Source organism: Microcebus murinus, chromosome 2, assembly GCF_040939455.1.
Source record: "Microcebus murinus isolate Inina chromosome 2, M.murinus_Inina_mat1.0, whole genome shotgun sequence".
Taxonomy (NCBI): Eukaryota; Metazoa; Chordata; class Mammalia; order Primates; family Cheirogaleidae; genus Microcebus; species Microcebus murinus.
This window is the reverse complement of record NC_134105.1, coordinates 27,277,753-27,293,840: the sequence shown is the minus strand read 5'-3', so window position 1 is coordinate 27,293,840 and position 16,088 is coordinate 27,277,753. Positions and strand designations below refer to the sequence as shown.

The window sequence follows — 16,088 nt, the reverse complement described above, 5'->3', positions numbered from 1 at the left end:
AGAGTTCTAGGAAGGCAGCTCTGCCAGGGCCCCAGAAACTTTGGGAAGTGAGCAACATCATCACACTGCATTACCCTTGTCCCTGCTTTATTCCTGGCCTTCACTATACAGGGAGACTTCACTATACAGATGCCAGTTTTGTCATCCCTGATATGAATTTCTAACTCATGGAACAAAGGTGTTGGGGGAAACCTGCTGGGGACTGAGGTTACCAATGCCCTGGATCTTGAGGTGATGTCCCTTTTTCAGGTATCAGAGAGATTCTGCCTGAAGTAAAGGTGTTCACATCTTCACAGGAAATTAGCTGTCTAAAGACCCCTGTGCCCGTGGCTTCAGCTTCACACTGTCTCCCAGAGTCCATGGAGCACAGCTTGGATAGGCATGGTGAATACTGATTATAAAAGAAAACATAAAACCACACTTTATTGAAATAGGTACCTTTCAGTAGCTCTGATTAGAACAAATCAGCTTAGAGATACCATTACTCAGAGAAATAATATGTACAAAAATCGCACAGAAAGAATTCAATTTGAACAGGACTGAATTACTAGAATGGTTTTGTTACAAAATAATACCAAATACAACAAAGAGCCATACATGAGAAAACCATGTGCCCTCAAGCCTGGGAATAAGGAATCTAGTTCCCAAATTCTTGGAACACAGCCTAATTCCCTGGGCAGAGAGACTGGCTGAAGCACGAGGATCTCACTGCTGATTCCTCCTAATGAGTTTAGGGCACAGGCTAAATACATGGAATGAGGCCCCCAGACAAATCATACTGCCCCCCCCCCCCCCCGCCCATGCTCATGAACCCCATAAGACAGAAGTGCTCTTTGCAGAGTCTATAGACATGGCAGGGACCATGGATAGCTCAGAGATGGTTACTCTGTAGCCAGTCACAGAAAACCCCTAGAATCGAAGCCCTACAATTCCCTTATCCAAATTCCCACTAACTAGGGAGGTAGAGGAGCAAGACATCGATGCTCTCTAAACCAATTTTTGGTCTTCAGTAAACAGGGATAAACACAAAGTACTGTGTCTGCCATGAGTCACCTTGGATGGAAATACTGGGCACAGCGAATGAAAGATCCCAAAACTCATTTAGCACGCCTGACAGGAGGAGGAGGGAATGATGTGGGAGGGGACACGTGTATCCTGCTCCACTCTGCTGATCTGCATAGTCCCCCAGGCCAATTCCTGGACCTACCCTCTCATGGCTCAGAGTCCTCACTTCTCTGAGCCTACACACCCCAGCCACAAATATACATGGAGCAGAAATGACAGATGCAGACGTTCTCTGAAGAGGGTGGCTAGGCAGTCTTCCTGAGAACACGGGGTTCTTTCACACCGCTTCTGTTACAGATAGGGCAGGCCAAAGAGGGTGATGAGTTACAGGAGGTAGAAGGCAGCAGCTCAGAGAGCAGGGAGAATTCAGCTGGAAGAAAGACTAGAAGTTTCCATTGCATGATGCAGCAGGCAGTGGCTGGGGTCACCTGGGCTGAGGGGCTGAACAGCAAAGCTTTATCTAACTGATGTGTGAACAGTGTGTCTCCCCCTTCCTGAATTCCCCAAGAGGAACACCACTCCCTGCTTTGGAACTTCACACGCAAACCAACAGTAATCCCGAAGGGAAGAGGTCTCTTAGGGTCCCAGAAGTGCCCATTCAAAGTCCATCCTATCAAATTTCGCTTCTCACTTGTGGGACCGTATGCTGCTACAGATTTGGGCAAGACGACTCTGAAAAGAAAAGGAGACAGGTCACTTAGAGAAGATGGCACTTGGCATGCTTGCCCAGTTAACCAACCACTCACAGTCTGCCTGAGCACAGGTCTGAGGGAATCAGCCCCTCCATCCTCTAATTGTATCACACACTAATTAATCTTTCTCAACCTGTTTCTCATCTGAACAAAGAAGTAAAATAATATCTCAAATGCAATAGCGAAGGTATCACATGAGATAACTTGGGAACAGCAATACTATAGGTCCAGCTAGAGGATGACTGTCACAGGATCTGGGTGGCTGGGTGTATGTGGAATCTTAGCACTGGGCCTATGTTCAGTAGGACATGTTTGGGAAACCAGCTCTGCCTTGTCCCCTTCCTTGGATGTACCACTTAGACCCCAGAGAAGACAAGGCCCAAGGCAGCCACGTTTGCCCTAAGTGCTCCCATCCATCCACCAAGACCAAGGCTGATTGGACCAAGGAGGTTCATCCTTGGCTGAGCTGATTAAATTCTTCCTCTTGAGAATTTAAACTAAGACAAGAAACTGAACAGTGCTGGGCACTGAAGCACTAAAGTTACCCAAAGCTACCTACAAACCAATGTTAAGAGAGAGCAGAACCAAGAGCCTTGTGGAGAGGGTTATCTGCTGAGGGGGAATGAAGAGGTGCAGGAGAAGGGAGTGTGTGGGTCCCAAAGACAGAGATACTACGGGAGCTGGCGCACCAGAGCCAAGGCCCATCGTGGCCTCCTGTTGCTGATGGGCACCCCCAGCTCCAGAGGCCTGGACATTCAGCTCCCTCCACAATTCTGCGAGATTCCTGATAACAAGACCCTCCCCTCATTCTTGAGCTATTATAGAAAGTTTCAGTTCCTGGCAGTCAATAGTGCCTAACATACCCTGGTACTAACTGCCTGAATGAGGCAGAATTGTGATTCTGTTGTGGAACTTCTGTGACAGGTACCCTGGGAATGACCAAAACTCAAAATCAATTGAGGAAGAGAATTGCTGCTATGTAAGTAGGATAATTGTCAAAATCCCTTGGGGAAAAGGAGACAACACAATTCTAAGTATAAACTATTAGCCCAAGCCAGGCGTGGTGGCATATGCCTGTAGTCCTAGCTGCTTGGCAGGCTCAGGTGGAAGGATCCCTTGAACCCAGGAGTTCAAGGCCAGTTTGGGCAACATACTGTGATCCCATCTCAAAATAAATAAATAAAATAAAATAAACTATTAGCTCAGACCCCAAAGACAATTCTAAATAAAGACAAACCAAGAAAGCTATTGGAGGTATCTTATGTGTAGAAATGATTATATGAGACTTACGGAAAGCTTCTTAATGTTTCCCAAGGCCTCTGGATCCAGCTGGGCAATATTGAACCTCTGCAAGTCACTGGCCAATAATCGCATGCTCTGTATGAGGGAAAGTGGGTTAAACTGGCAGGTCTCTTAGGGCAGGAACCCCCATCCGGCAGCCCAGTATGCCCCGGGGGTTCCCTGATATCCTGCACTTGGTAGCAGGAAATGGCTGGGATGGAGACATGGCAAGGCAGACAGGGGGGATGTTAGCCCCAAGGACACAGTGACATAATCAGTACTATCACTGGGCCAGTGGCTGGATCACCTGGGCACCAAGGTCTACACATTAGCTTAGGAATGCCCTGCAGACCATATCTGAGACAAACCCTCCTGTCCTCAATAGTGGCTGAGGTCAGCAATTTGCTCTACACAGCCCAGAGAACTGAGCTCAGCCTGCTTCAGAATCCCTCAAAGTCATACAAAGTTGAAGGCACAGTTCATGTGTTCCCCTTTCTAGACTCAGCATATAACCCCAATAGTGCGTTCCTCTGCACTCCCTTTAATATCTCTATCATTGTACTTATCACAGAGACTATGATTTCAAACCCATCTTGATTACTACTGGACTGCTCAAGGGCAGGAATCACGTCTTCTACATCTTGGGCCTACTACAATCAGGTAGGCAAACATTAGCTGATGAACAGATGGAACCTAGTCTGGGCCTCTAACCTGGAAGAGAAAACTGGGTCCTGAGTCCTGCAGAAGTGTGGAGATCAGGACCCATGCAACTGAAAGGACTTGGGGAGGGAAGTAGGTGCTGGCCCAGGGAAGAGAAATGCTTGACTAAGCAGCATGCTATGGCCTGGCTTCCCTCAGAAATACTTTACCCACCTCTCCACCGCCCACCGGCACAGTGAGGAAGATCTCTTTGCTGTCAGCAAGAGGGCTGCCATTCCCTGAGATATTGTAAATCCGCTCTCCTGCTGCTGGAGTACGCAGGCCAGGCGTCTTGAACACCCTATAGAGTGGGAAAATCTCTGTGAAGATGGCTTGGCAGACTGAATGACACAAGGCTCTATGAGCCCTTCCAGGTCCCATCTGGCCTCAAGCTGCAGTTTTCAAATCACATATTTCTAAGAAGACAAGCTCTAAATTTAGAAAAAAAAAAATTAAAGCAGTAATGCCTAAACACAGCTGGAGAAAGAAGGTTGTAATTATCAAACATACATCTAGCAAAAGCCAACTCTGATCCATGTAAATTTAAGGTCCAAAACTCTGTATGGGTAGTCATCCAACCATCCACACACAAATCCAGAAATCAACTAGTTAACGTGCTTCCAGAAGTGGCCAACTGCTTCCATCAAGAGGAATTTTTCAGGGGCAAAGGGGGATAATTCAGAGATGACATTATTATACTAACTTTCTCAAGACAGTTAAATGCTGTTACCTAGTTTTCCCTAACTGTCTTTTTTTTTTTTTTGAGACAGAGTCTCACTCTGGTGCCCGGGCTAGAGTGCCATGGTGTCAGCCTAGCTCACAGCAACCTCCAACTCCTGGGCTCAGGTGATCCTCCTGCCTCAGCCTCCTGAGTAACTGGGACTACAGGCATGCACCACCATGCCCGGCTAATTTTTTCTATATATTTTTAGTTGGCCAATTAATTTCCTTCTATTTTTAGTAGAGATGGGGTCTCACTCTTGCTCAGGCTGGTTTTGAACTCTTGACCTTGAGCGATCCACTCACCTCAGCCTCCCAGAGTGCTAGGATTACAGGTGTGAGCCACCGCGCCGAGCCTTCCCTAAATGTCTTGTTACATGTTCATGTGAAAAACCAAACAGTAAAGTAGGAACTAAAAGTGGAAAATAAATCTTTCATACTCTCCCTATGCCAGAGATAACCACTTCTTGCTCCACTCCCAGGCATAACCACCCTGAATTTCTTATCTATCCTTCCAGAAACTTTCCATGTATACAAAAGTAAATAGGATCTTATAGCACACAGTGTACAGCAACCCACTTGTGGAGGTTCTGTGGTCATGAAGCTCTTTCCCTATCAGCACATACAGATTCAGTCTCTTTTTATTTTTGGAGACAGGGTCTCACTCTGTTGCCCAGGCTAGAATGCAGTGGCATCATTATAGCCCACTGCCACCTCAAACTCCTGGGCTCAAGAGATCTTCTGCTTCAGACTCCTGAGTAGCTGGGACTACAGGCTAATTTTTCTCTATTTTTTGTAGAGACAGGCGTCTCACTATGTTGCTCAAGCTGGTCTCGAACTCGTGGTCTCAAGTGATCCTCCTGCCTTGGCCTCCCAAAGTGCTGGGATTAGAGGTGTGAGCCACTACACCCAGCCAGATCCAGTTTCTTTTAATGGCTATGCAGTAGTTTCTAATTAGTCAACTAGCCCCTTTGGGAGGTATTAACTTATGCTGCAAGGACATCCTTGTTTATGTTGGCCTCCAAAAAGGCAGTATCAATTTTCACTCCTGGGAAGGGTAACAGGAGATTACCATTCTTCTTTTATTTTTATTTTTTTTTGAGACAGAGTCTCACTTTGTTGCCCAGGCTAGAGTGAGTGCCATGGCATCAGCCTAGCTCACAGCAACCTCAATCTCCTGAGCTCAAGTGATCCTCTGCCTCAGCCTCCCGAGTAGCTGGGACTACAGGCGCGTGCCACCATGCCCGGCTAATTTTTTGTATATATATATATATATTTTTAGTTGGTCAATTAATTTATTTTCTATTTTTAGTAGAGATGGGGGTCTCGCTCTCGCTCACGGTACTCTTGCTCAGGGTGGTTTTGAACTCCTGACCTTGAGCAATCCGCCTGCCTCGGCCTCCCAGAGTGCTAGGATTATGGGCGTGAGCCACCGCGCTGGCCACCTATTCCTCTTTTAAAAACTCCTGATTTGAATCAGAAAAGGCCAAAAAAGTCATATAGAGATCTGTTAGTCATCACAGGCAGAGTAGTCACCTCTCTGTCATCAGATAAAGAATCATTTTTGCCACTGAAAATGGGAGAACCTACACTCAGAGGAGAGGCAAACACTGGGAAACCCAGACAACTACTGTTTTCCAAGGCACCCCAGGCCAAGGACTCAGGAGTATAGATACTCCTCTTCTCTGGGTCTTGTTCAATGGTGGGCTCCCACTAAATCCAAGCCCTCCTCCTGTACATACTCACCTCGAATCAAACCTGGGTGTCAGGCCTGGAGTGGGTTTTATCATGGACATCTCCAATCGGCCCACAGCTGGGGTAACAGTGTTACCACGGCTGGACCTACAGGTAAGAAATGGCCATCAGGTATGCTCCTCTCATGTCTGAGGACAGCAGAAGCAGAGTGGAGGCAGCACACGTGGGGAGCACTGACTGGGTCAGCCACTACTCTAGGCACCTTGCACACAGCCCACGTGACCCTCCCAACAACGCTAGGAGGTAAGCACTGTTACCATCCTTGTTTACAGATGCAGAAACTCAGGCATATTGAGTTTAAAAAACTTGCCCAAGATCACACAGGCAATTAGGGTGGAGCCAGAACTTTGAACCCAAGCAGTCTACCTCCAGAACCCAACTTTTCAACCAAGCTCACAAACGAAAGGAAGAAGACAGCCTCTTAACAAGGCTCCCCTAGCTGGAATTCCTGTCCTTATGCTAGGCAGCTGGTTAATGTCTTACTACAGTGCTCAGGGAGAAATGTGTTCGCTCCTTCACAGACACGCATCCTGGTCACTACTTTCCTAAGCTGTTCCCCTCCTCCCCCCATGGTATATAGTAGGGTCCAGCATAATCAATTTAAGCCCATGGAGATTCTTTACTTAACAGGACAGACAGAACATTTCAGCAAACTAATTTTTAGGTGACAGCTACTTTGTGACTGACTGTGGGGTTGCTCTGCACAGGGACTGTCAGGCAACTAAACTTTTTTTTTTTAATATTCTTTTCTTTTTTCCTTTGTATTCTCTGTAAGAAACAGGCAACTAAACTTAGCATGCAGTTCTCACTATACCTTTCTAGGCTTCACTCTCTCTGTTTGTGTTTTAAAAAAAGTAGGAAGGGATAGAGAATATAAGCAGAATAACTGGAGAAGGTATTGGTTTAGACCATTTCTAGAGGCTCCTCCAGCTAGGACACTCAAAGATTCAGTGATTTTAAGCTCCAATTGAACACAAGTCACTCTTTCCAACACCTACTTTCTGCCACGACATATATGGCTCTCCATTAAAACAAAAAACACACATTTAACTTTAGAAAATCCATTACCTTTTCCTTTTGCCTTTTCCTTGTACGGACTGGGTTCTCTTCTTGGATGGAGGACACCTTTTAACCTGAAGTCACAATGAAATGCAGCTAAGGTTACAAAAAGCCCAGAAATGAGAAAAGGTAAGGAGCGGGGAATAAAGAGGGGAAGGGAACTAGTGCTGGAAGGGAAAGTTAATACTGAATATAATAAGGTCTGTATTACAGTTTAGTGACTTCAGAAATTCAGAACATAACTGATCAACTGCTGGCTGGGTCTTCGAAATAGAGGATTTTGGCCAAGATTAAAAGTAAATAAATCTCTTTTGAACTGATTTAAGTCTGACTTGTCCCCCACTACTTTACATAAAAGGCTGTTGTGAAGGTCACTCAGGGCATCCTGCAGTCCTCTCCTTCCTGGGTCCTGGGAGGCCCCCGACAAGAATCATTCCTTAACTTCTAGCAATTCTCTCCTCCCTATCCTCCATAATTTATCCATCTTTCCTACTTCTTTGGCTGTCCGAGGCAGTCTGCCTGAGGAACTTCTCTCTCTACTTTCCCTCTAGTGTCGACCTCAGCCTCCCTCCCTTCCTGCTCACCCTGCACAACAGTCTCCACTCACACACCAGGACAAGCTCCTAAAGATCCAGAAGGCAGTGTCTCTCAATCTCCTACTTCTCCATGAACTCCAGATTAAAATTTGTCTAGCCTAGCTATCCTGGAAAAGTACTAAACAGTCAATGTGTCAAGCAGTGACACGTGCTCCTCCTTCCCCCAAACCCAGCACGACTCTATAGCTGGGTCCCAACTGGATGGCAGCTGCCTAAGCCAGAAACCATGTAGTCATCTCTGACGCCTCCTTTCCTCCCCCAGGCATTCCACTTCTTTTTTCTAAAATTTATCTCAAAACCACCCCTTCCTTTTACAGTGTCAGTGCCTCAGTTCAAGAATTAACAGTATCCTGATTGGTTTCCTCATCTCATTTTCCCCCTTTCCCATTATCTTAAATACTGTTCTCAAATACCAATCTTTTTTTTTTTAAAGCCAGTCAAATTTAGCAGTGTGGGGTTGTATACCAACTTTAGTGACACTAATGTTAATAAGTTCTGATAAGTCATTACCATTGGACCAGCCTGAAATACCAATCTGATGTCACTTACCATTACCTACCTGACAGCTTGGCACACAGGCCATTCATTATCTGGCCCCTGCTCTTTCTGTCTTACCCTCAGAGATAATATCCCAGCCATACCAAACTGCTTCCTGCTCCTTAAATGAACACTTTCCTAGCTCCTCCTGCAATTCTTTTCCCTTTCTTCTCTAGCTCATGGACTTCACTCACCTTGAAAGGCCTGGATGTGTCTTAATGCGATAAGGAAGACTTGCTAGCTTCCTCTTCTATGTTCTACACGCTTTGCACACAAGTCAGTGATCACTTTTGTTATTGGCCACTTAAAGCGGGACTGTCTCTATTGAGCTGTGAGTTCTGGGTAGGTAACACTGTATTTCATGCAGTTTTGTATTTGCTTGTCTCCTGCTAGCCCCTAGCTCCCAACCTAAGGGATTACTTACCCTTGCAGTTTGAGGATTCTTATGTTTATTTTCTTCTTCTTCTTCTTCCACTATCATTTCATTCACTTGTATTACTTTGCGTGCTATAAGAAACAGTTTTAACAGTGTGATATTTCTCATGGGAATAAACATTCATGCATTCACATATTTATTTCTTTTTTTAGACGGGGTCCCACTCTGTTGCCCTGGCTAGAGTGCAGTGGCCCAATCATAGCTCACTGTAACCTTGAACTCCTGGGCTCAAGTAATCCCATTGCCTCAGCCTCCCAAGTAGCAAGACTATAGGTATGCACCACCATACCTGGCTAATTTTTATTTTTTGTGGAGACAGTTTCACTATTGTTGCCCAGGCTGGTCTTAAACTCCTGGGCTCAAGTGATCCTCCCAAAATGCTGTGACTACAGGTGTGAGCTATTGTGCCCAGCCAGCCCATTACTTGTTATAATTAAATACTGTTACTTATAAATAATAAAAGTATTATTACAATGATCATCTTAGGAGGAAAAGGAGTATGAAGGATTTTTAAGAGCAATGATTCTAGAGAAAATAATACCAATTTTTAATATTTAGGGGGTTGTCATGTAGAAAATGGTTCTAGGAGGCTCCAAAAAGGAGAACTAGCATCAATATAGATACCACAAGAAAACTTTGGCTCAAAGTGAGAAATTTCTAAGCAGCTTTCTTTTTTTTTTAGATAGTGTCTGGCTCTGTTGCCCGGGCTAGAGTGCCGTGGCATCAGCCTAGCTCACAGCAACCCCAAAATCCTGGGCTCAGGCAATCCTCCTGCCTCAGCCTCCTAAGTACCTGGAACTACAGGCATGCACCATCATGCCTAGCAAATTTTTTCTAGATAGTTTTAGCTGTCCAAGTAATTTCTTTATATTTTTAGTAGAGATGGGGTCTCGCTCTTGCTCTGGCTGGTCTCAAACTTCTGAGCTCAAATGATCTACCCACCTAGGATTACAGGCGTGAGCCACCACGCCCGGCCTCTAGGCAGCTTTCTAATCACAGCTCTTTAGTGATGAAAGGTAGAGAGTGTCTAACTGCTAAATACATACAACCAGGAGCTAGATGATCCTGACCGGGAATTCCATAGAGAAAATTCATGTATATTTGATCATGGGGGAAAGATGGGACTAAATAACTTTTAAGCATTTTTTTGTCAGGTGCAACTTTGACAGATTAAATAAGAATACACGTGTATTTGTCTTTTTAAAAAGTAGCTTACATGTAGTCAAAGTCCAGTGGTCAAGAGGGCACAAAACCAGCCAGGTGTGGTGGCTCACGCCTGTAATCCTAGCACTCTGGGAAGCCAAGGTGGGAGGATCGCTCGAGGTCAGGAGTTCGAAACCAGCCTGAGCAAGAGTGAGACCCCATCTCTACTAAAAAAAATATATATATATAGAAAGAAATTAATTGGCCAACTAAAAATATATAGAAAAAATTAGCCGGGCATGGTGGCGCATGCCTGTAGTCCCAGCTACTCGGGAGGCTGAGGCAGGAGGATCGCCTGAGCCCAGGATTTTGGGGTTGCTGTGAGCTAGGCTGACACCACAGCACTCTAGCCTGGATACCAGAGTAAGACTCTGTCTCAAAAAAAAAAAAAAGAGGGCACAAAACCAACTTTAACTGTTGTTTGACATTGGTCCTGGTGGGTTCTATTCCAAGGAATGAAATCAGAAGACTCCCACTACCCCTCAAGTAAGCAAAACTGGTGGAACTCAGAAGAGAAACTGATATTACTTAACTGTAGAAATGACCGAAAGTAACCTAACAGATTGTAAATATGTGGCTGAGGAACTCTGGGAACATCCAAGTCTAATTACATCATAACCTCAGGGAATCAGGACTGGAATATGACAATAGGAAAGCAAAAATCTCATCAGGCTCTCTTCATTCTATGAGGCAATTCTGATACAAGGCAAACTGGAACAAGAAGTGGGATGTTTCTGGCCCTGCCTGGTGCAGATGGTGCCCTGGTGGGAAGCCCCAAAATCCTGGCTGTAGGTCAGGTATATCTTCACAAGAGTTGTTTACACTGTGTTACTATAGCATAATGACAGTGACATTAAATCCATGTCACAATTCATCCTGACCTGATTCCATGCTCACTAATCACAACTTGGTTTCCCATATAACTTTTCCTATGTGACAGAATTTTTCAGAGTGCAGGACGTGTGATATGACTACACAGATAGATCACTGAGCAACCTGGAATTACATGCAGAGAAAGTTATTCCTTTTACAACTATCATTCAACCCAGCTGATTACATCAGAGAGAGCCTCAGTTGATTTTACCAATCTTTTAACACCTCTCTAAATCTTGCTATCTCTCTATTTAACTCAGGGGAAAGTAATACCCGTTTGGTTTCTAGCACAGCTTTTTTTCTTTTTTCACTCTCACTTTAGCTCACATATGGTCTTATGAGTTTGACTAGTAATTAGTCCTACGTACAATAAACTGGATGCAGTGGCCCAAAGCAAATGTTTGGATTTATAAGACAGAGCAGCAAACATTAGAGGGAAGAGGCTCTCCCAACAAGGCCCTGCCTGAGCAGCCAACCAAACACCCTAGGTCTCAGCTCTCCATTCCACAAGGGGTTCTGAGAAGTACTCACTTTTGGCAGATTTCAGAGGTGTCTGAATAGCTTCTGCTGTTAGCTTGTTTATTTCGGTGATATCCAGGTCAGCCTGTGACAAACAAAGCCAGAAAGCACCAGGCTTATTTATTATACCGAAATAAGAGGAACAATATTTTAAGATGAAAAACAATTTAAAAAACTATTATTTAACACATAACATTGTTAAATGTTAATTATAATGCAATAGAGCAAACTCCCATAAACACACCACATAACCCAAGACTGCTTGTAGCTGTGTATTCATTCTCTGTTCCCTTTCCTTGTCTCTTCCCCCAAAGGTGACCAGTCTCCTAATCCTGTCATTCCCTAGAAGTAACCTCTATCATTTCATTTGCTTATTAAGAAAGTACATGTGTATGGGTGTATGTGTGCATGCTTAAACAACATTTTGTTTATTTTTTATTTTTAGTGTTTTCTTGAGACAGAGTCTCGCTTTGTTGTCCAGGCTAGAGTGAGTGCTGTGGCATTGGCCTAGCTCACAGCAATCTCAAACTCCTGGGCTCAAGCAATCCTACTGCCTCAGCCTCCCAAGTAGCTGGGACTACAGGCATGTGCCCACCATGCCCGGCTGATTTTTTCTATATATATTAGTTGGCCAATTAATTTCTTTCTATTTATAGTAGAGACGGGGTCTCACTCTTACTCAGGCTGGTTTCAAATTCCTGACCTCGAGTAATCCACCCACCTTGGCCTCCCAGAGTGCTAGGATTACAGGTGTGAGCCACTGTGCCTGGCCTATTTTTTTTTATTTGAAATTATTATGGGTACATAATAGGTACATATATTTATGGAGCACATTCAAACTCTTTATTTTGCCTCTCCATCTTACTGCCTCCAATCCTGATCCAGGTGCTAGGAGGAAGGGAGTGAGAGGGTTGGGGAGTACCGAGAGTCCCAAGCAAGAGCACTGCTTCTACAGTATAGAAGATAAAATAGTCTCTTTGCCAGCTAGCAGACCAGGTCACACTGCAATGACCCAGGGGTTTCAAGGAATTTGAGCTTGAGGATTTCTACTTCCCCTGCAAAATTCAAGGCAAAAGACTGCAAAGAACTGCCTGAAACCAGAATTGCCTCCCTTTGTATACTATTAATATTTGAACTATTAATATTTGGGTTTCAAGTACTTAGCGATTGACCCGACTCTAATTTTTCAGTTGACACAAACAGATAATGTCCCCTTGTAGAATCTCTTCCACAGTAACAACCCATTGGCTGGATTTCATGACTGGACTAGACTTAAGAACTAACCAACAGCTCAAAAATAGGACAGGTCACTTACTGTTGCTGCCTCTTCCAGGGCCTGTTTGTTTCCTCCAAGGGCTTTAAAAAAGAATATTTTATTTAGTTACTATCAGATTTTAATGATAAATCATCTTGCCTAATACTACATCTTTCCAAAACCAGTCCAGCCCTTAGTCTTTAACATTCAATAACCTTCACCATCTAGTCAATCTTTCTCCAAATTATTTCCCAAATGTGCCACTGTCTCACGACTTTGTGCGGTGGTACTTAGTATTTTCTCTGCCTAAAATTCTCCTCTGTACTCAAATTTCTAATTCAGTCTTCAAAACTCGGCTCAAATGTCACCCCTAAATCTGCTTATTTTTCTATTTCAGCAGATCACTGCAAAGTGCTTAGTTTCTCACCCTCATCCTACCCACCGACTTAACTACTCAAAGCTGTTCAAGTGTACACCCCTGCCTCAGACTGAATTCCAAAGATGATATCCATTGCTTCTGGCAAAAATCTAGCAGACAATAGATGTACAGTAAATGTGTGGTGAATTAAAAGGTCTTTGAGAGATTAAATGTAGAATAAAAAGTTAGTTAGGGGTCCTCAAACTACAACCCGAGGGCCACATGCGGCCTATCGAGGACATTTTTGCCGGGTGTTTTTGCTGCGCTGCCTGTCCTGCTTAGCAGCTGACTCGTCCTGGGCCCACAGTGGGTATGTGTGGAATGTGCGCCGCACTCTCCAACGGCCCTCCAATGGTCTGAGGGAGGGTGAACTGGCCCCCTGTTTAAAAAGTTTGAGGACCCCTGGAATCATTATAGTCTTCTGTTAGAAACTCTCATAGCATCCTTTAAAAGTTAAGACCTCAGGCTTTGGAACCAGAACGCCTGGGTTCAAACAGAGAATGCCACTAACTAGCTTATGAGACCTTGAGCAAAGTTACCAATCTCTCTGTGCCTTAATCTTGACATTTAAAAAATAGGGATATTAATAATTAGCTTGTAATGAGGATAAACTTAGGTAATGTATGTAAAACATTTGGTACAATGCTCATCTGGCATAGGCATCACCATATAGATATGCTTACTGACTGCTATTCTATCTCCTTTGTAGTACTTATAGGAATTTTTATTTATTTATTTTTTAAATTTAATCTTTTACTTTTATATTTATTTTTCCTCTTTTTTTTCAATGAAGTAGTGTTTTAAAGCAAAGATGGAATTTTTTTTTAAAATAGCCCTTTCCACTAAGCTTTATGTTTTTTTTTTTGAGACAGAGTCTCGCTTTGTTGCCCAGGCTAGAGTGAGTGCCGTGGTGTCAGCCTACCTCACAGCAACCTCAAACTCCTGGGCTCAAGGGATCCTTCTGCCTCAGCCTCCCAAGTAGCTGGGACTACAGGCATGCGCCACCATGCCCGGCTAGTTTTTTCTATGTATATTAGTTGGCCAATTACTTTCTTTCTATTTATAGTAGAGACGGGGTCTCGCTCTTGCTCAGGCTGGTCTCGAACTCCTGACCTCCAGCAATCCGCCCGCCTCGGCCTCCCAGAGTACTAGGATTACAGGCGTGAGCCACCTCGCCCGGCCAAGCTTTATGTTCTTAAGGGCAGGGACACTGTTTTATTCTCCAGGGCATTTTTTTTTTTTGAGTCTCATTCTGTTCCCTGGGCTAGAGTGCCGTGGTGTCAGCCTGGCTCACAGCAACCTCAAACTCCTGGACTCAAGTGATCCTCCTGCCTCAGCCTCCCGAGTAGCTGGGACTACAGGCATGCGCCACCATGCCTGGCTAATTTTTTCTCTACATATTTTTAGTTTTCTGGCTATTTTTTTCTGTTTTTAGCAGAGATGGGGTCTCCCTCTTGCTCAGGCTGGTCTCAAACTCCTGAGCTCAAACAATCTACCCACCTAGGCCTCTTACAGGCGTGAGCCACTGTGCCCACCTCCCAGGGCATCTTCAGCACCTAGCATTGTGACTGAAACACGCTTAGTATTTGTAGAAATGAGCAAACAAATGGCTTAATAAATAAAAGAGCAACTCAAAATGTAAATGCCTCACATATGAGCAGAATATGGATTTCTATCCAGGAAGGAAACTACATACTAGGTGATTAATAATAAGGAAAACAGAAAAAATAAAGGTAATGCAGCCTCCTACATTTCCTTGGACATTTAACAAGGGGAAACAGGTTGGGATTTTTCCCTGGCCAAGAAAACTGATTTGCCCATTTTTAAGTTGGCAATTTCCATAAGCTTCAGAAAAAGCTGCTTGGGGTGATTTTTCCAACTGAGCACTGGTTAATAAACTAAGTCATTTATTTATTCCTTCTCAAGTGGTTGGGTAAAAAACACATTTAAAAAAGAAAACATTTTGTGACAATTATGAAAAAATTGTGTGACAATTATGCGAAATTCACATTTCGGTGTATCTATAAATAAAATTTTATTGGACTACAGCCCATCTATGCCCATTCATTCTAGCTGTTTTGGAATTATAACAGCAGAGTTGAGTTGTCAACAGAGAATCCTCTGACTCAAGTAGCCTAAAATATTTGCTAGCTGGCCTTTTAGAGAAAAGGTTTGCCTACCCCAGGGACTGGATGACGGTGAGTGCGACGGAGAAAAATGAAGCAGGGAAGTGCCACAGGGAGTGGGAGCAGTAGGGCTGCAATTTTCCATAAGTGGTCACTTTAGACCTCCATGAGAGGTTAACTTTTGAGCAAGTCCTTTCTGAAGGGTGTCACGATAACCACAGGGGCTCCAGGCCTCGCCCCGGGGAAACTCGAGCAGCTCTTACCGAAGTAGTCGAGCCAGTTCATCTCGCGCAGCGCCTTGGGGAGCCGCAGGATCTCGATGTTGTAGAGGTTATCCACCTCCTTGAGGAGGTTCTGCCTGTCTGACTCAATTTGCTTGATTCGTATTTCCACTGCGAGAGGGCAGAGCCGACAGGGCTAGGGTCACTGGGCAGGTGACTCCGAGCTGCCCGCGTCCCGGCCCGCGGGCACCCCGCCATCGCCCCAGGGAGCCGCGAGGGCCCGGGCCCTGTCCCTTACCTTCTCGGTCAAAGTCCTTAAGAAAGGAGGCGAGCTTCCGGCTCCGTAAGGAGTTGGTCTTGGCCGCCCGACTGCTGTCCTTCCTAGGAGCCATGGCGCCTCGGCGGGGGCTGCCGGGAGCAGCGACCGAGGCACAGGGGTCAGCGGCAGAGACCGGGAGGGGAAGCAAGGAGCCGCTAGGGACGGATGGGGACCTGCCCCCCCAACGGGGTCTCGGTTTAAAGAAGTCTCCGGGAACGTACCTGTGGTCCCAAAACAAGAGCTGAGGAACACTTCGCTGCTCCAGCCACGGCTAACCGCCACCAATTCAAACTCCACTGCCACAGGCTGACGAA

The 16,088-nt window shown here is 44.9% G+C and overlaps 1 protein-coding gene across 1 annotated transcript; it reads right to left on the bottom strand.

Annotated features, from left to right (window-relative positions):
• Positions 1 to 426: 426 nt before the first annotated feature.
• CDCA8 (cell division cycle associated 8) lies at positions 427 to 16,082 on the bottom strand. Its single transcript, XM_012779925.3, has 11 exons — positions 15,996 to 16,082; positions 15,754 to 15,863; positions 15,498 to 15,626; positions 12,751 to 12,791; positions 11,448 to 11,520; positions 8,829 to 8,911; positions 7,281 to 7,345; positions 6,204 to 6,299; positions 3,912 to 4,038; positions 3,048 to 3,134; positions 427 to 1,737 (listed from the first exon to the last, which is right to left on the bottom strand). The coding sequence occupies exons 2-11, from the start codon at positions 15,845 to 15,847 to the stop codon at positions 1,693 to 1,695; spliced, it is 840 nt and encodes a 279-aa protein (XP_012635379.3). The 5' UTR covers positions 15,848 to 15,863; positions 15,996 to 16,082; the 3' UTR covers positions 427 to 1,692.
• Between the last annotated feature and the right edge of the window lie 6 nt (positions 16,083 to 16,088).